The sequence below is a fragment of the Canis lupus genome, chromosome 22, assembly GCF_003254725.2.
Source record: "Canis lupus dingo isolate Sandy chromosome 22, ASM325472v2, whole genome shotgun sequence".
NCBI classification, from domain to species: Eukaryota; Metazoa; Chordata; class Mammalia; order Carnivora; family Canidae; genus Canis; species Canis lupus.
The window spans coordinates 250,483-271,005 of record NC_064264.1 but is presented as its reverse complement, the minus strand read 5'-3'; the positions used below and the strand labels follow the sequence as shown (position 1 = coordinate 271,005).

Genomic DNA, 20,523 nt, shown 5'->3' with positions numbered 1-20,523 from the left:
CCTGCTTCTCCCTCTGCCTGGGTCTCTGCCTCTCTCTCTCTCTCTCTCTCTCTCTGTCTCATGAATAAATAAAATCTTTAAAAAAAAAAAAAAAAGAAAAGGTGATATGTACATACAGTAAAATATCATGCATCCTTAAAAAAGGAAATTCTATCACATGCTACATTGATGCACCTCAAGGGCATTATGCTAAGTGAAATAATCCAATCATAAAAGGATAAACACTGTATGATTCCAGTCATAAGAAAAATCTAAAGTATCATAGAAACAAGAAACAAAATCAAAGAAACAGAAAGCAAAAAGTGGTTACCAAGGAAGCAAGGATAGGACGGAGGTGAAGTTAATGTTTAATGGGTATAAAGTTTTAGTTTTGCAAAATGATAAAAATTCTAGAGACGTGTTCACAACAATATGAATATACTTAACGCTATTGAATGAAACACTTTAAAATGATTAAGATGGTGACTTTGTTATGTGTTTTTACCACACAAAAAAAATCAGTCACCTTCATGTAAATTAACCATTGAGACCTTAAGTAATATATTTGACAATTTTCTGAACATTTCTAAAGTAGATGCAGAATGAATTTTATATGGAAATACAAAATGAGAGTTTTACCAATATTGGGCCTTCCAACAAGATTTCAGCTTTCAATCAATTTCTTTCTCTTTTTTAATCCATATTTAGTATTTAATCTGCAAAAGTCACTAAAATTCATAAGCAACTTTCCTTGAGGGTTTCATAAACATCATTGGCAGTGATATGGAAGACTAGATTTCCTTTTTCCCCTTCCTTTATTTTAATCCCAGTGTAGTTAACGTGGTGCGATATTAGCTTCAGGTGTACCATCTAGCGACTCAGCAGTTCATATGTTACTCATGCTCATCATGAGAAGTGTGCCCTTAGCCCCATCACCTATTTCACCCCTCCCCCCTCCCGTAGCCATCAGTGTGTTCTCTATAGTTAAGAGTTTGCTTTTTAGTTTATCTCTCTTTTTTTTTCCTTTGTTCATTTGTTTTGTCTCTTAAATTCCACATATGAGTTGAGATCAAATGGTATTTGTCTGTCTCTGGCTTATTTTGCTTAGCATTATACCCTGTAGATCCAGCCATGTTGTTGCAGATGGTAAGATTTCATTATTTTTTGTGGCTGAATAATATCCCAGTGTGTGTGTGTGTGTGTGTGTGTGTGTGTGTGTGTACATTCAACTGCTGATGGACACCTGGCTGCTTCCATAATTTGGCTACGGTAAATAATGCTGCAATAAACAGAGGGGTGCCTGTATCTTTTCAAATTAGTATTTTCATATTCTTTGGGTAAATACCCAGCAGTGTGATTAATAGGGTAGCTCTATTTTTAATTTTCTGAGGAACCTCCCCACTGTCGTCCACAATGGCTGCACCAGTTTGCGTTCCCAAATCAATTTCTCTTTTATGGAGGCAGATACAGAATGGAGACACCTTTGTTTCCAACCAGGAATGTAGCGCCTCTGTGTTCACAAAGCTTCTTACATGCCTGGCTCCTCTCTCTCTTAGTGACTTCACATAGGTACACATCGGAGTACCTCAGAGCTGTCTTTGTGATGCTTTTGCTGGATAGTTAAGAAGATGACATCATTCCTCCTTTTATTCTTACTGCTTCTGGGCTAGGTTAAGAGTTTGAAATGTATTTTTTTCTGGGAGGAGAGGAAAACTTACACGGAGACTCTAATTCCGTTTTCTTCATAAAAATTAGATTTATCAAGCATTAAATCAGTGTATATGCTCTGTTACACAACAAACACAACAAAGAATCATAGTTAATAATCTAATTTTAGAATATGTTTCTGTTCCCTAAAGTAGTGCTATATTTTAAGAAACAGGAGATCATTGGCAAACTTTCAATTAAAGCAAGCAACTAAAAATTGATGTATATATTTTTTATGCAGAAGGTACTGTGGTTCTGTTATTGGAATTCTTTAGGACCTTTTTCACTGCACCTTAATACTTAATTGTGAGCTTAGAAGCCATGTAGCTGTCCTTTACTGTAAACTCCTACTGAAGAGTTAAGGTGACCATGGAAATAGCAGAGGAGCCAAGCCCATTGCCTTCTAACCTAATTATTATTGATTGCTAACAAGTTCTTGTATTCTGCAGTGGTTGAACATTACTTTTGGGGGAAAAAGAGCGAAGAAGGAAGAGAGGGAGGAAGGGAGGAGGGAAACTGGTCAGGAAATGTCCTTGGCCCAGCGTGGGGGCTGCCACCTTGACATGTGTGTGAAGTTTGCGTGTCTTGGCGGGGGCTGCAGACGCTTTAAGTCCTTCCAGCACCGGGACCTCACTCTGCCCCTGTCATGCCTGGTTCTCTGGGTGGAAGCAGAAGCTACGTCACAGCACCATGGGTTATAGTCTCCCTGAATTTCATAGAAGAGTCCAGGACAACCATGGGAACTTGTGAGGTGTAGGCATCTAAGGATCCCCAGAAAACAAGACCATAGCTTTCATTTTAGTGAAAATACAAAGTACTGTCTGTTGACCTCTAATCAGACTACAAAAAACTGAGTAACGACTTGACTCAGGTGAGGTGACCTCCGTTACCAAACAAGAGCCGTGGTAACTACGTGGCAGGTAAATTCTTAGAAACCAATAGAAAGGAATTACTGTTCTTGTGAAACCTGCGACACGAGAGTTGAGAATGGCGTGTGTATACACGGGCACGGGCCCTGTTGTGCACTCGCTGATGACAGGGCATTCTGGCAACTTCTCTCTGCAGTACGATGTTGCCCAAGTAAAGTAATACGACCTTCTGGTGGACTCATTATGGAGGACCTGGTTTTCATAGGAATTCAAAGAGACAAAGAAGAGTAGAAAACGTGTTGACAAATGTACAGAGGAGCTTAATAGTATTACTCCATTTATATTCTTTATTCCACCTTCAGCTTAAAGCACTGGCTGTTAATAATAGCCTATAACATGGGACCTTAACCTGTCTTGCCTTTTTTTTTTTTCCTGCTTAATTTGATCTGAAACATGCCTTTTTCCTTTCCTTCTAAATCTTAGGCATAGCATAGTGCTTCATTTTGCCTTTGGACTTACGACTGAGTTAAAGATCCCATTTAACCAAGCACTCTGTCCGGTATTGATCACCTCACTGTAACTGCCACAAATCAAGGTTTTTAATGGATCCATAGTGTGTCTCTGGCAACTGTGATATCACTGTTTTTCCAGTGTTAATCCAGAAGTAACACCTGTGAGTCTGCCTTTTTCTTCACTCAGGGTCTACTGAGTAATGGAAAACAATCCCATTCACAGAAGTTAGCGACAGAACTCTTAAAAAATGATCTCAAAAAGAAATATGTGAAATTTAGTCAAAGAAAATTATTAAAAAAATATATACTAATGTACATAAAAGAAGACTTGGGAAGGTCAATTCTTCCTGAATTTAGAGGCTTAATGCAATTCCAATTAGAATTCTTGTGTGATTTTTCTTTTTATGTAAAAAGATTATTCTAATAATCATCAAGCCACATTTTTTTAAGAAGAGAAACTAGGAGACACATTACCTCTGTGTTAAGACACATTTTATATCTGCAGTAATTAAATCATTTTCATTTTGACTCAAGAGTAGAAGAGGAGGTCAATAGAGCAGAGTAAGGTAACTCCCAAACAGACCCAATTATATATAAGAACATAGAATATGGGAAAGAAGACATCACAAGTCAGTCATGGGTGAGAAAAGTTATTAAATAAAGGGTGCCAAAGCAGTTGGCTTGCTTTAAAGAAAAGCATCGATTTTAATCCTCATCTCATGTCTTATAAGCAGCTTTGATGTACAAAGTAGCACCTTAAAAAAGAGAAACAAAACATCAGAAATGACTAGAGTGGACATTTATAAACAGTCTCTATCAGGCAAAATGTTGTAAGCTTAAAACAATGCAAATCACAAAGGAAAATACAGTATTTGCATAAAATTCAAAACTTCTTGGTGTAAAAAAGCTATTTAAATAATTTTAAAAGAAAATAATACATTGTTGCTTAAAATATGACAGAGGAAGGATAATATCTTCACTTGATGACAAGCATATGCAAATAGATAAGAAAAGTACTAAAATCCTGTAGATAGTAGAATAGTCATAAAAGGAAATACTAAGGGCTAATAAACATTTTAATGTGTGAAGTTTTTAAAAATTTTATTTTTGCCTGAATAATATCAACTTTTTTATATACATTGGCTGGCATTGAATACAATGGTCTATCTTGTACACTGTTAGAGGAGACAAATTGGCATTAACTATTTAGAAAAAAGTGTTGTTCATATGTAACTTGAGAAGTATTTGCATCTTTATATCCATAACTCTACATGTCTAGAAAACTATCCAAAGAAAATAACCATGAAAACAAGGTTATTTATAATAATAAATATTATCTTAACAATTATTTTTATAATAGTAAAAACGTGGGTGTCCTAGAAATGTTAACAGTCAGGGACTAATTAGATAAAATCTTATGCAGCCTTCCAGTGAAATATCCAGTGAAATATCGTGCGGCCATTAAACATGCCTTTTTAAAAAAATATTTAATGACATTTGAAATGCTCATGCAATAATGTTAAGTTAAAAAGGAGAGCTACAGAACACTATCACTGGTACTACTATTCCAGTCTAATGTGTTTTTATGAATACAAGGGAAAAGATGGAAAACCAAAATAATATAAATATTAGTAGTAATTAGCACTGTTTGGCAGAAGTATGACTATTTAAATTTTCCTTCCTGATAGTGTTAAATTTATCTGTATCATATTACTTTTATAGTCAGAATAATAAAAATTTAAAATGAAACACATTTCTAAAAAAAAAGCACATTTCTTAGTACATCTATTTCTGAATGTGAAATTCGAGTTGGCAAGAAAAGTGAAAATACAGAATATTTGAAAACTATCATCATTTCATTGAATAGATATACAAGTAGATCTAGAACTTTGGATAAAATGCATTTGTTTTCTTATATCTATAGAACATTTACAAAACCATGAATATCTTGACTAAGAGAAAAATCTTAGTAAATTTTGAAAAGTAAAGATAGTATGTTTGCTAACTATAAACGAAAGAAACTGGAAAGCAGCAACAAAAAGCCATAAATTTAACTGCTTGCTAATTAAGCATTTTATTCTAAGGAATGTCCTAATTGAAAAAGTAAATAAGTATATGTAAAATATATTCCTGAAATGCGTAAAATACAGAAATCATTTTATTTTATTTTTTAAACATTTTATTCATTTATTCATGAGAGACACCGGGAGAGAGAGAGGCAGAGACACAGGCAGAGGGAGAAGCAGGCTCCATGCAGGGAGCCCGACGTGGGACTCGATCCTGGGTCTCCAGGATCACATCCTGGGCCAAAGGCAGGCGTTAAACCACTGAGCCACCCGGACTGCCCACAGAAATCATTTTATTTTTTTTAAATTTATTTATTTATGATAGTCACACACACACACAGAGAGAGAGAGGCAGAGACATAGGCAGAGGGAGAAGCAGGCTCCATGCACCGGGAGCCCAACGTGGGATTCGATCCCGGGTCTCCAGGATCGCGCCCTGGGCCAAAGGCAGGCGCCAAACCGCTGCGCCACCCAGGGATCCCAGAAATCATTTTAAAGGAGAACCACTTTGTATTAAAACCTATGGAATGCAGTCAAACCTATATTAGGGGATTTTTACCTTAAAATACTACCTTAAAATAAAAAATTGTTATACATGTGAATATAAGCATTCAATTTAAGTCATACAAAAGTGATAAAATACACCACAAGAAGATTGGAAGAAAGAATTATAAAAATGAGTCCTGAAATTAAAGATAGAGAAAACAAAAGGGGAGTCAATAAAAACCAAAAGCTGAGTTTTAGAAAGTACTGATAAAATAGATAAATTCCTTGGCATATCTCATGTAGGAAAACAAGCAATAAGAATAATAATAGCAGTAATAATATTAAGCATAAGGAAAGAAGTATAACCACATTATATATATAACCAGTCATTTCTGCTATAATGCAGCATGTTTTGAAAAGTCACTGCACTATGTAGAATTGCACAATAAAAGCTGTAAAAGGCTTAGGGGAAAATGAGGTTAGGAACACAGTACTCAAAAACATTGTTAAAAACACACGCATGAGCGCACACACACACGCACACTCACACACATACAGCTTAGTCTGCGGGACCTCAAGAATAAGGACGAGACGCTCATAAACATGTAACACAGGTTTAGCCCTGCTGCATGACGGAGTACGGAAACATGGTACCTGTGGCACTCTCCCTTTAAAAAGACCTGAAGTTTGCTCATGGAAGTGTGCCTCAGAAGGATCGCAGCTCTGAGTTATTTTGAAATGGTGGGAGAGGTTCTCTGAAATCCGAAGCCAAGTTCTAATGCCAGACGTGGGTCGGTGTGGCTGTCCGACGGTGGCGCACCGGGTGGCCGTGGATGTCGGAGACATGTGTCTCTGTCTTATGTACTCCTACAAAGCTGGTTTGTTCTCTGTGCTCATCTTGTGCTTCTGGACAAAACCATGTAGAAGTGATGTGAAGTGTGAGCTGTGCTCCAGTTGTTCTGTGATTTACCAGTCATGTTGAAACAAATTCGCATTTTCAGAAAACTCTTTTAGCAGAACTACCTTTATATGAAAGACAGTTAAAAGGAATCAGCAGTATTATGTTAGTTCCACGGTAATATATTTGAAAACCTAAGCGAAGTGGATGATTTTATAATAAAATAGATATTAATAAATTTGACCCAAGAGGGGTAAGAAAGCTTATGAGACTCGTAACTATAAGAGAAATTAGAAAAGTTCTGAAAGAGCTGCTATTTTTAAAAACCAGGCATTCAGTATTTTATAGCCAAATTCTCTCTAATTCTTTGATTAAACTTCAGTGTATTCCAGAAGTGTTTTTTTTTTAAAGAAAAACTCCATAATTCATTTTACTAAAGTAGCTTTATTTATTTTACTTCACTCTCATAGAGAACTTACTATGTGCCAGGCACTGCTTTAAAGCTCTGTGAATATTAACCAAATCCTCACCACGGTTTTTTGAGGCCATTACTGTTATGGAAATGGAAACTGAAGCGCAGAGCTCTTGGGCAGCTTGTCCCAGACCGTGTAACTAGTGCATGTTTTAGCCAGGATCTAAACCAGACAGTTTGGCTCCAGTTCCTAAGCTCTTAACTCTTAGCCACTGCGCTTCACTGTCTCTAAATAAAAACCTAAGGAAAATAGCTCTGTGGTTCCTCAGCAACTTTCTGAATTGTGTGAAGCACAGCACTTGCAAAGCCTAAGACCTGACTTCCCCGGGGACTGTTAACAAGACCAGATCCTATAATCTTCCAGAAGGAGGGGGAAGCTAAGGTCCCATGGAGTTATGATCAAAATTTAAAGCAAGGGAGAAGACAGCTGGCAGATAAATTCCCTCTCCATCCCTTCCTCCAGCGGATTCTTCCAAAGCCTGGTGTTTAAATTGTGTCTGTTAGAGATTCCCTGTATGCCAGAGAACTAGCTGGGCTTCTTAGGAAATACAGGCCGGCTGGGTGATGTACAGCCGAACTTTCTCTGTTTCGTTTTGCTTTTCCTTTGCTCACACTGCTGATACTGCACCTTCAAATAAAGCAGCGGTACTTAAGTTTTGCCTCACGCTCTCCCTTTTAAGAACCAAGCCGTGGTAGGATTTAAGGAGGAAGTTCACAGAACAAGAAATGAATATGGCAAATAAATATATAAAAATTGCTTTAGTTCATAAGCATTTAGGGTAATGCATATTAAACTACAGTGCGTTGTAGTTTTTTTGCACGTCGATTTGGCAAAAAATTGAAAAGATGAGTAATATCCAGTGCGGATTAGTTATGGGCAGATAGGCTGTTGCATAAGGGTCAGAGAGTAGGGAACTGAAATGCTGCATACTTCTGGAAAGTGAGGTCTAGCAGAGTGTTTATCATCTTTGAGCTAGCAATCTTTTCAACCTGTATATTAATCCATGTATTTGTGCATCCAAAGACATTTTGTGCTGTATTGTTATAATAGTAAAAAATAGAAGACAAAATACAATGTCTATTCAACAGAGTATATGAATAAAATACGGCGTATTCATGTTTTGGAGTCCAAGGTAGCCACCAGAAAGAATAAATTAGAACCATATGTTTTGCCCTGGAAAGATAGCTCTGATATATTTTTAAATGAAAACAGTAAGTTGTAATGTCTATAGGGTCACCCTATTTTTGTGCACCAAAACAAATAAAAAACCCTATACACATTTACATGTGTTGATATAAAAGATAAAGGAGGAAGAAAGATGTGAAACGAGACACCAGACTATTAACACGGGTTTCCTCAAAAGAGATGAGGTAGAAAGTGAAGATAATTACTTTTTTTATATATATACTGAAATGTTTGATCTGTTACAGTGAACATTAAAAATGATTAGGTGTGGTGAGAAACCTGAAGCATTCCCACTAAAATCAAGTTGTAGGCAAGGATGACCCCCTTACCATTCCTTTTCAACATTGTCCTGGAAGTTCTAGCTAATGCAATAAAACAAGAAAAGGAAAACAAAAGGCATACCGATTGGGAAGAAAGAAAACTCTTTGTAGATGAAACGGTTGTCTAATGTAGAAAAATCTAAAAATCCAAACCACCTCTTAGAACTAATGAACAATTATATCAAGGCCACAAGGATACAAAGTTTTAATATATAAAAGTCAGGTTGTTTTTTTTTTTTTTTTTTTGTATACCAATAATGAACAAGTGGAATTTGAAATTAAAAACACAGTATCATTTACATTAGCACCCCCCCCCCAAAAAATGAAATATCTTAGTATATATGTAAGATCTGTATGGGGGCCCCTGGGAGGCTCAGCTGGTTAAGTGTCTGCCTTCAGCTCGAGTCCTGGGATCAAGCCCCGTATCGGGCTTCCCACTCAGCGGGCAGCCTGCTTCTCCCTCTCCCTGCCCCTCCCCTCACCTGCCTGTGCTCACTCTCTCTCTCTCTCAGATAAATAAAATCTTTTTTTAAAAAAGATCTATATGAAGTAAGTTATGAAACTCTGATGAATAAAATTAAAAAAAATTTTTTTTAAATTAAAAAAAAATTAAATAGAGATCCATCTTCATAGATAGGAAAGCTCAATATTATCAAGATGTCAGTTCTTCCCAATTTGATCTATAAATTCAGTGCAGCCCCAATCAAAATCCCAACAAGTTATTTAATAGATCTTGACAAGTTGATTCTAAAGTTTATATAGAGAGACAGAAGACCCAGAAAAGCCAACACATATTGGAGAAGAACAAAGTTGGAGGATTGGCATTGCCCGACTTCAGGACTTACTGTAGAGCTATAGTAATCAAGATACTGTGGTGTGGGTGAGAGAATAGGCAAGTAGATGAGTGGAGAATAGAGAGCCCAGAAATAGACCCTCATAAATAAAGTCAACTGAGGAGCAAAGGCAATACGATGGAGAAAAAGTAGTCTTTTCAACACATCATGCTGGAACCACCAGATATCCACATGAAAAAATAAAACCTGACAAGACCTTACATCCTTCACAAAACTTAACTCAGAATAACCCACAGACCCTAAAAGTAAAATGCAAAACTATAAGACTCCTAGAAGATAACATAGGAGAAAATTTAGATGACTTTGGGTTTGTTGATGACTTCTTAGATACTATAGCATAGGTAATGATCCATGAAGGCAAGGACTGATAAACTGTGCTCCCTTAAAATGGAACATTTCTTTTCCACAAAGCACACTGTGAAGTGAATAAAAAGACAAGCCACAGAATGAGAGAAAATATTTGCAGAAGATATATCTGGTAAAAAGAGTTATGCAAAATAAACGAAGAACTCCTAAAACTCAACAATAAGAGATTAAAATTGAGCCAAAGACCTTAACAGACACCTCAGCAAAGAAGATCTGCAGGGATGGCAAGCATGTGAAAAGACGCTCCATATCCCATGTCATCAGAGAAGTGCAAATTAAAATGAGATACCACTACACACTTAGTCGAGTGGCTAACATCCAGAACACCGACACCACCAAATGCTGCCAGGGATGGGGAGCAACATTGCTGGTGGAAACGCACAGTCGTGTGGCCACCTTGGTCGTTGTTTTAAGACTAAACCTACTCGAGCCACACAGCCCAGCCATCCTAGCTTTTTATCCAAAGGAGTTGAAAACTTAATGTCCCCACAGAAACCTGCACACAGCTATTTGTTTATAGCAGTTTTATTGATAACTGACAGAATTTGGAGGCAACCAGATGTCGTGTACCTGAAAGGATAAACCGTGGTACATCCAGTCAGTGGAATATTATTCAGTACTAGAAAGAAATGAGCTATCAAGTCATAAAAAGACATGGAGGGAACTTAAGTGCAGAGTACTAACTAAGTCAAAGAAACCAATATGAAATGGCTGTTTGGCTACTGTTTGGCTCCAGCTCTGTGACAGTCTGGAAGGGGCGAATCTTTGGAGGCCGTGGAAAGATCCGTGGTGCCAGGGGTTAAGTGGGAACAGAAAGATGAATAGAAGAGCACAGAGGATTTTTTAGGACGGTAGAAATAACTCTGCATGACACCATAATAGTGGGTACGCGTCCGTATGCACTTATCAAAGACCCGAAATTAGACTGTGGAGTCTGGACGGGGAAAATGATGTGTCCGGGTAGGTTCATCAGTGGGAATAAATGCATCGCTCTGGTGCGAGGTGTTAATGCGGGAGGCTGTTTTGAGGGGAGCAGGGGGCATGTGAAGAATCTCTGTGTCTTCCTCCCAGTTTTGCTGTGAATTTAAAAATGCCCTAAAAAAATTAAGCATCAAAAAAAGTTAGGATGATAGATATGTGGACAGCTGAATGTAAAGAAGTAAGATAGATGGATTTTTATTTTTTTAAAGATTTTATTTATTTATTTATTTATTTATTTATTTATTTATTTATGAGAATACACAGAGAGGAGAGAGAGAGGCAGAGACACAGGCAGAGGGAGAAGCAGGCCCCGTGCAGGGAGCCCGATGTGGGACTCGATCCCGGGACCCCAGGATCGCACCCTGGGCCAAAGGCAGGCGCTAAACCGCTGCACCACCCAGGGATCCCCCTAATAGATGGATTTTTAAAAGAATGTTTAACGTTTACATTTTGATGCACTGAACTTTGGTTAGACCTAACATACTCCAAGCTGCAGCCACGCTTACGCATTGTGCTGTTTGTGAGTGTTAATAGATAAAAATCTTTTAAAAAGTCAATTTGGCAATGTCTATCAAATTTTTTTTAATCTTTTTTTTTTATTTTTATTTATTTATGATAGTAACAGAGAGACAGAGAGAGAGAGAGAAAGGCAGAGGGAGAAGCAGGCTCCATGCACCAGGAGCCCGATGTGGGACTCGATCCCGGGTCTCTGGGATCGTGCCCTGGGCCAAAGGCAGGCGCCAAACCGCTGCGCCACCCAGGGTTCCCTCTATCAAATTTTAAATGGTCACACCCTGTGATCCAACAATTCTAGCACTTTATTTCATTGAAAAGTTGTTAGAGATATAAAAAGGTAAAATTATTTCATGTAATATTTTTAATAAGGAAAACTGGAAATGTAAGCATTTAGCAGTAGAAGACCGTTACTGCACATCGTCTGCAGGCATTAAAGAGAATGAGGTTGATAAACATGTACTCATGTGGAATGATTCGTGATGTGTTAACAGAAAAAGGCATTGTTAGAATTAACATTTTTAGTCGGAGAAAGACAGATGCCATATGATTTTATTCATATGTGGAATTTAAGAAATAAAACAAATGTGCAAAGGAAAAGACCAAACAAACCAAGAAGCAGACTCTTAACTGCAGGGAAGGCAGTGATGGTGACCGAGGGGTGGGGAGGGCGGAGGGAACTGGGGGTGGGGGCTAAGGAGGGCGCTTGTGCGGAGCAGCGGGTGGCATGTGCAGGTGCTGAGTCGCTGCACTGTGCGCTGTATCGTGACATAACACTGTGTGTTGACCATAGTGAAATTTAAATTAAGCGGAATTTTAAAAAGTATTAATATTTTATTATGTCTATTAGTCCAATGATACTTTTTATAGTAGTCATCCCTGAGAAACCATATCACGAGGGACTTTTGAGTGCCCGTCTCTCTTACATTTCTTTAAAATAACAGTTTTTCTTTGATCAAAAAAATAAGAAGAAAAAAGGCTGACAAAATGTCCCAAATTTTCTCCATGATCGTGTGTTTCTATTTTCATAGGAAAAGCAAATGAACAAAAAATTAAGTGTACCAGTGCGCTGAACTGGTCATTTTATCGTGTTATGTCAACTGTCGTATGTCAGTTCTAAGCACAGATCCGCGTGCAGTTGTTCCACTTTGTACCCGCCTTGTCCTCAGAGGCGGGGGTGAACTTCGGCCCACGCCAGAACCGTCTCAGTGTCATCAGAGTAACGCATGGACTCTCTGACCTCAGTAAACACTCGTCGAAATAACAGCGGTCTTTTTTTTTTTTTTTTTTAAGATTTTATTTATTCCTGAGAGACCCAGAGGAGGCAGAGACCCAGGCAGGGGGAGAAGCAGGCTGCCCGCAGGGAGGACTAGATCCCGGGCCTAGGGCAGCCGCTCCCCCGCGGGGAGCCCCCGCTGGGGCCCGGGCGTGGGTAGCCTGGGCCGGGCCTGCTCTCCCGCCCCGGCTCCTCACCGCAGAACGACTTCACTCTTTTTAAAAATTCGCCCGCTCCCTTCATCGTCCCATCTGACTCCCGAAATAAGCAACGAGCGTGCTGCTACCTCTTAAAGGAGAACGGATAGGAACAGAAGAAGTGACAAGTTGAATAATGTTTGTACTGAGAAAATCTAGGTGAAGAAAATCCATTTTGTAGCCGAGCTTCCTAAGGGGGGACCTGGTAGCACCGTGAAACACCCGCGGGCCTTGGTCACCCCGCGTGCCTGCACCACCTCGTATTCCTCTGTGGCGTCTACCACAGAAACAACGAAATAAGTGTTTTCTTCTACAGGGTTGCACTGTATCAGCTCAGTAAATAGCCAGATAGCAATTAAGGAGTTTACACATCTGTCCTCCCACACGCCTTCCTGTAAGTCCTGGAGGAAAGAATCTGGAAGCCTCCAAATGTTTTGAAAAGACTCATTGTTCTGTTTCTAAGCTCAGATGAAGGCATCAATTTATTATCCTTATGTTTGACAACTTACGGCTTCAGAATATACGGATATTTTGCATCTGAGCAGCTAAAGGACTCACCACCTGGCTGGAGCTTATCAACACTTGATTGGCTTCTGCACACACGTCCCTGTGCGATAGCAGCCTCGGTGAAGCACGCACACGCGCTCTCACACCAGCTCACCCACTCACGTTGCGTGTGTCCTCACAAAGAATGTGTGCAGTATGTTATATAGCAACTATTTTTGAGTAAATTTGACGTCCAGATCAATCTCACGAGATTCGGAGGCACCTTTCACTTACCGTTTGGTTGGTACTTAGCGATGTTACCTTACGAAGACGTTGTGCCCTGTACGGTAGGGACATAGTGATGACGTAGTGATGCCGGGAGATAGCTTTGCGAAGCTATCGTGAGGAGAAGTAAGTCACTGACACCAGACAGAACCTTCAGAGTACCTAATCGGCTTCTCCAGGAGAGGATTGCGGTCTATTTGCAAATGTTTAGCTATAGCAATTTGAATGAGAATTATCTTCACAATTGACCAGTGTCAAGGCTGACCTTGATCCAGTTTTCTTCTCACGCATACTCAAAAAAAAAAAAAAAAACCCTCCACTCCAGTGTTACAAGTTATAATTGTATTGGATCATATTTATGACTGTTACTTTTAAAGACGTACAGAAATGCGGAGCTGATTGGCAAAATACTAGCATTGGCTGTAGTTCTGTGATTACATCTCTTCGTGCAATCTGGTTTTATCGCCACAGTTACTCAAAGAATTTCTTTTTGCTTCATCTTTTTCTTCTCTTTTTACAGGAGTTTATTTTATCAGAAGATTATAACAAGATGACTCCCGTGAAAAACTATCAAGGTAGGAATGAGAGAACAGTGTTTTTACCTCCACTTTGAAATGTTCCTTGATGGCTTCACTTTACAGTAGTCGGGGGACCCTCATGAGGTTGGGTGACCTCCCTGTGGCCCTGTAGCTGATAAAGTGCAGAACCAGACCAGGTCGTCGTGACTCCAGAACCTCTAGCTTTTGCCCTTGGTCTCCCTGCTATCCCAACTGCCCCAGAGCTGCGCAGCATGCACAGAGATGGGGGCAGTGTTGGGGTGAGCTACTTTACTTGGGGCTCATTTCATTTTATGTTGTTTAAGGAAAAGGAATTGCAGTCTCACTGTGTCAACACTGGCAGGGTACCATAGATGGATCAGGAGCCATTTTTGGAATGGTTTCTTCATCCAGATCAATAATGTTATGGGATCTGGGACCCCTGGGTGGCTCCGGGGTTGAGCATCTGCCTTCTGCTCAGGGTGTGACCTCAGGGGTCCTGGGATCAAGTCCCACGTCAGGCTCCCCACAGGGAGCCTGCTTCTCCCTCGGCCTGTGTTTCTGCCTCTCTCTCTCTCTCTCTCAGTCTCTCTGTGTGTGTCTCTCATGAATAAATAAATAAAATCTTAAAAAAAAATAATGTTATGGGATCAGAACATTGAGGTAGATCTTTTAAGACTTAGAGGTTATTTCATCCACATTTCTTGACTTCCTCCCTCCTGCATGATAATCAGCCAGACTCTCTTCTGATACCTCCAGAGACCTACCTAGCAGCCCATCCTGATTTTGTAAAATTTGTAGCATTAAGTTCTTTATTTCTAGATTTTGAGCCAAAGTTCATTTCCCTGTGGATTTATTCTTTAATCTTTTTCACATGACACTTACAAAGTATTCATTTAGCACGTACTGAGTTCCAGTAATTGAGGATTATAATAGGGAACAAGACATGTATAGTATCTGCCTATAAGCAGTTTATAATTATGTGGGGGTTTCACGCCGGTAACCAGGTCACTAAAATGTTGTATTATAAATACTAGACTGTTCCCCTGTTGGTGTTCGTTCAGCCTGTTGGAGCCAAAGAAACTAACTACTCTGAGATAATAAATAATTACTGTGTTAAGCCATTAGGTTTTGGTTTAATTTGTTATACAGTAGATAACCTATATATATACATACATATATATGTAATATAACTATAAAATGGTATTTCCTTCCTATCCTGGTCACTGTCCCACTATACTGGGCAAACCTTCTGACAGCCACTTTATCCTGTGGGCTCAACTCAAACCCCTTAATGGTTCTCACTTAAGTTTTATTAGGCCATAACTCCTATACTTTTGAAGCTGTTGCTTTTTTGAGGGGGAAGGAGTTGTTGTTGTTGTTTTAGCCTAAATACTGGACTACACATTATTCACCATCTCATTTTATTTAGTCCATCATCTCAGCTTACCAAGACATTTCGAAATCCCAGTTGTCGTTAAATCTTATTTTATGGAATACTAAGCCCAGGAGAGAAACAAGGAGAGTCTCATGTACCAGAAGCAGAGAGAGAACTCAAAGTGATATGCATACTACCTGACATTGCAGCTATCTTGGGGAGAAAAATAGAACTTCTGATAGCTAGAAGCTTTTGTATGAACATTACCTTAGGGACAAGAGATGAGACCCAGGGCTTGAATGAGTTGGGGAGTTGCAACTCATATTTTCCTATAAAGATGAAATCCATAAAGGGCTATATCCCCATGAAAAAGAGAGGACCAAAACAGTGCACTTACTGGCCCAGAAGACCGTAGCGTACTTTATTCCTGATCTCGAATCTGGATAGAAGGGAGGAGTCTTTCAGATAAATGAAAATTGCAACCTAAGATTTTGGATTTGGATTACAAATTTCAATCATTCATGTGGTGCTAGAAGCTCCAGCTTAGAAATTTAACCTAAAAACTGGTCCCGGGCCAGTGGTATCTTGATGGTACCTGCTAGAAGTAAATTTGAAAGCTCTCTTCAGCAAATAGGTCACACAAAGATCCTACAGCAAAAACAAGCCCTGCTTAAAATGAATACATAATAATAAAAATAAAATGATAAAAATTCAAGGAATCAATCCACTATGAGTAAATATTAACAGATGTCAAAAATGGAGGTGAAATAATTTTTTCAGGCATAAAAAAATGAAGAGAACTCACAGACCTGCACTAAAGGAAATGTTAAAGGAAGTTCTTCAGGAAGGAAGAAAATGATGCCAAAGGAAAATAGGAGTCTACTACACAAAAGGATGAAGAGTACCAGGCATGGTTACTCTAAGATTTTTTTCTTGTTATTTAAATCTTATGAAAAGATAATTTGCTGTTTAACTAAAAATAATGATAAAGTAGCATGAGGGTCATAATGTGAAATTAAGATGTTCGACATCAGTAACTTAACAAAAGCCAAGACGTGGGGAGCAATGGAAGTAGACTATTCATAAGACTCTTGCTCTACACGTGAAGTGATGATCATCACTTGAAGGAAGACTGTGATAAGTTAAAGATGTAAGCTCCTAGCCTTAAAGCAACCATAAAATAACAACTCAGAAAGTTACAATTAGTAAGCCAACCAAGGAGATAAAGTTGAATCATTAAAATCATTCTCAACACCCCCCCCCCAAAACAAAAGAGTAAGAGGAAAAAGAACACGTGGGAAAATGAAAAACAAATAGCAAGGTGATGGATTTAAACCTAACAGTTATCAATAATATTAAATGTCTGTGGTCTAAGGCCAATTAAAAGACAGAGGCCATCAGATTTTTTTTAAAGATTTTATTTATTTATTCATGACAGACACACACATACAGAGGCCATCAGATTGAGTGAAAAAAGGAGACCCAAATATAAACCACCTATAAGAAATGCACTTTATTTTTTTTTAAAGATTTTATTTATTTACTCATGAGACAGAGAGGGAGAGAGAGAGAGAGAGAGAGGCAGAGACCCAGGCAGAGGGAGAAGCAGGCTCCATGCAGGGAGCCCAATGTGGACTCAATCCCGGGTCCCCAGGATCACGCCCTGGGCTGAAGGTGGCGCTAAACCGCTGAGCCACTGGGGCTGCCCAAGAAACGCACTTTAAATATAAAGACATAAAGCAGTTACAAATAAAAGGGTAGCAAAAAATACTCCATGCAAACACTAGTCAGAAGAAGGCTGGAGTGGCTGTGTTAGTAGTAGTCAAAGCAGACTTCAGAGGAAAGAATATCCTCAGGGATAAGGGATTATATTGCCAGAGATTATTTCATAATGATTAAAGGGTCAGTCCTTGAGGAGGGCATAACTATCCTGAATGTTCAGTCTCTTAATAAACATAGCTTTGAAATATGTGAAGCAAAACTCAGCGAAACTGCACGAGGAGAAAGAGACACATCCTCAAATTTAGTCAGAAATTTTAGTAGTCCTCTTAACAATTGATGGGATATAGATCAATAATTGACAGAATAAGTAGGCAGAAAATCAATAAGGTATAAAAGGCTTGCACCGTATACAGCCAGCTTGCTCTCATTGACATCTGCAGAACATTCCATTCAACTAAAGCAGAAGACACATTGTTTTCAACTTCACACGGAGCCTTTATCAAGGTAGACCACATTCTGGGCCATAAAATGGGTCTGAGTAAATTTGGAAGAATTCAGGTCATGCAAGGTGTGTTCTCTGGTCAAAAGGGTATTGAAGCAGGAGTCAATAACAGAAAGGTCTCTGGAAAATCCCTGAATGTTAGGAAGCTGAATAACGACGGGCCATCTGAATAATCCATGGGTCAAAGAAGAAGTCAAAATGGAAGTAACGTACCACACTCCATGGTACACTGCTGACATGGTACCTGAGGGGAAATGTAGAGCACTAAACACCTACGTTAGAAGAGAGGAAAGGTCCCAAATCAGCGACCTTGGTTTCTACATCAAAAAACCGGAAACAGAAGAACAAGTAGAAACAGAAGCTAAGCAGAAGAGAAGAGAGATCATAGCAGAAGTCCATAAAATAGAAAACAGAAAATAAAGAAACATCAGTGACACTGAAAACTGTTGGTTGTGTTTTGAGAAGATAAATAAACGTGATAAACTTCTAGCCAGACTTACCAGAAAAATAAAAGAGAGAGAGAAGATGCAAGTTACCAGTATCAGGAACAAGGGAAGTGATACTATTAGAGATTGTGGGGACATTTAAGGATAATAAGGAATTTCGTGAACAACTTTATGCAAATAAATTTGACAATCTCAGTGAAAGGAATCTTTGAAAAGTAAAAATTGTGAAAGGTCATTCAGGAAGAAAGAGATAACCCTAATAACCTTGTATCTACCAAAGAGATTGCTTTATAACTAAGACCTTCCCACAAAGAAAACCCCAGGTCCAGATGGCTTTACTGGTGAATTTTATCAGACATCTAAGGAAGAAATAATACAAACTCTCCACAAACTCTTTCAGAAAAAGACTTTCCAACTGATTTTTGAAGTCAGCATTACCTGATGGACAGAAATACACAGGCCAACCTTCCCCGTGAAAACAGATGCAGGGGCACCTGGGTGGCTCCGTGCCTGGGGCTCAGGGTGTGGACCAGGGTCCCGGGATCGAGTCCCGCATCGGGCTCCCCACAGGGAGCCTGCTTCTCCCTCTGCCTGTGTCTCTGCCTTTCTCTGGATCTCTCATGAATAAATAAATAAATAAAATGTTGAAAGAGAGAGAGAGAGAGAGAGAGGAAGGAAGGAAGGAAGGAAGGAAGGAAGGAAGGAAGGAAGGAAGGAAGGAGAAAAGAAAGGAAAGGAAAGGAAAAGAAACAAAAAGAAAAGAAAAAAGAAAAGAAAAACTCTAAGCGAACCTTTGGTAAATCAGATTTAGCAGTATCTACATCAGGACCAAGCAAGGAGTATCCCAGGTTTATACGCAAAAGAAATGGAAGCGGGGATTCAAACATATTTGCATACCATTGTGCATAACAGCATGTTTCACAGGAGTCATAAAATTGGAAACAACCAAAATGTCCACGAATGGATGAGTGGTTAAAATATGGTGCATCAATAAAATGAATTATTTTTTGGCCACAAAAAAGGGATGAAGTACTGATACATGCTGCAGCATGGATGAACCTTGAAAACATGTTAAGTGAAAAAAAACTAGACCCAAAGGACCACACTTTGTATGAATACATTTGCATGAAATGTCAAGAATAGGGGAGGGGCACCTGGGTGGCTCAGTTGGTTAACCATCTGACTTCAGGTCATGAACTTGGGGTCATGAACTTGGGGTCTTTAGTTGTGAGCCCCCATCAGGCTCCCTGCTCGGCAGGGAATCTGCTTCTCCCTCTCTCTCTGCCCCCCCCTTGTGCAGTCTCTGTATCTCTAATAAATAATCTTCAAAAAGAGAATAGAGGAATTCATTGAGACAAAGCATAACTAGTGGTCGCCCAGGGATAGGGGAAGGGGAGTGGGGATGTGGGTTTCTTTTTGGGGTGACGAAAATGTTCTCTAAATGGAACATTTTTGCATGATGATTGTACAACACTGTGAGTATATGAGAAACCACTGAATTCTGCACTCTAAGGTGGTTTAAATGGTAACTCTTCCCTCAATAAACATTAAAAAAAAAAAAAACAATCAGTGATACTAAAACCGGAGACTTTACAAGAAAGGAAAACTGCAGACCAGTAACACTCATGAACTTAGATGTTGAGATCCTTTAAAAAAATCCCAACGACATAAAGAAGCAAAAATCCAACAATATATAAAAGGAATTACACGCCCAAGACCACGAGGGGATTTATTCCAGATTTAACATTTGAAAATCAGTATGATCCATCACATCTCACATCGAAAGACTAAAATAAAACGATGTGATCCTATCAAGTGGCGCAGAGAAAGCATTTGATAAACTCGGACACGCACTCGTGGTAAGAACTCTGAGCCAGCTACGGGGTGAACTTCCTTGCCTTGATAAACAGCCACGACATCCTACAGCTGACTTGGGGCCTAGCTGTGAGAAGCAAGATGCTCTCCCCACGCCACCAGCATTCCCAGTGGACACGCGTCGCCAGGCTTCAGGCCCGGGTTCCTGGAGCTTCCTGGTGCGTGTGTACTGTGAGCGGCTTTCCCTTGGAGTCAAAGAGCTGCGTCCCCGTAGGAGCGTGTGCCCCGCATCTGGGGATTTGTTTCTGTTTCCTCAGGAGGCCAAGGCAGCCGCACACGAGGGCCAGCTTTGGCAGAGGGCCGAGGGCTGTAGGTCTAGCCTGGTCACCCATCGATTGTGGGGTTTGGGGAAGTCACGCAGCTTTCGTGAGCCTCTCCCCCACCCCCAACGTGATGGCAGCCCAGAGGGCTCCCTGGCCTGGTCCTCGCGGCCACTGCCCTCTCCTCGGACTGAGAGTGATGAGAAGGAGGGGCAGAGTGCTGGCGGCTGCTTTCCCCGGAGACCGACGCGGGAGACGGACCCTGCGGAAGGCCCTTCTTACCATCGTTGAAGAGGTACAGTCTCACACACGGTGTTCAGGACCTTCTCCAAGAAGTCGTGTCTCTGGAGT

At 39.7% G+C, this 20,523-nt stretch overlaps 1 protein-coding gene across 7 annotated transcripts in view; it reads left to right on the top strand.

Annotated features, from left to right (window-relative positions):
• Positions 1–20,523, top strand: part of WDFY2 (WD repeat and FYVE domain containing 2) — a 162,221-nt gene that overhangs the window by 103,465 nt on the left and 38,233 nt on the right. For all 7 annotated transcript variants that reach the window (XM_025478405.3, XM_025478407.3, XM_025478409.3 and 4 more), the window contains one exon: positions 13,974–14,028. In XM_025478405.3, coding sequence (XP_025334190.1) covers positions 13,974–14,028 — 55 coding nt within the window. The remainder of the gene's footprint in view (positions 1–13,973; positions 14,029–20,523) is intronic.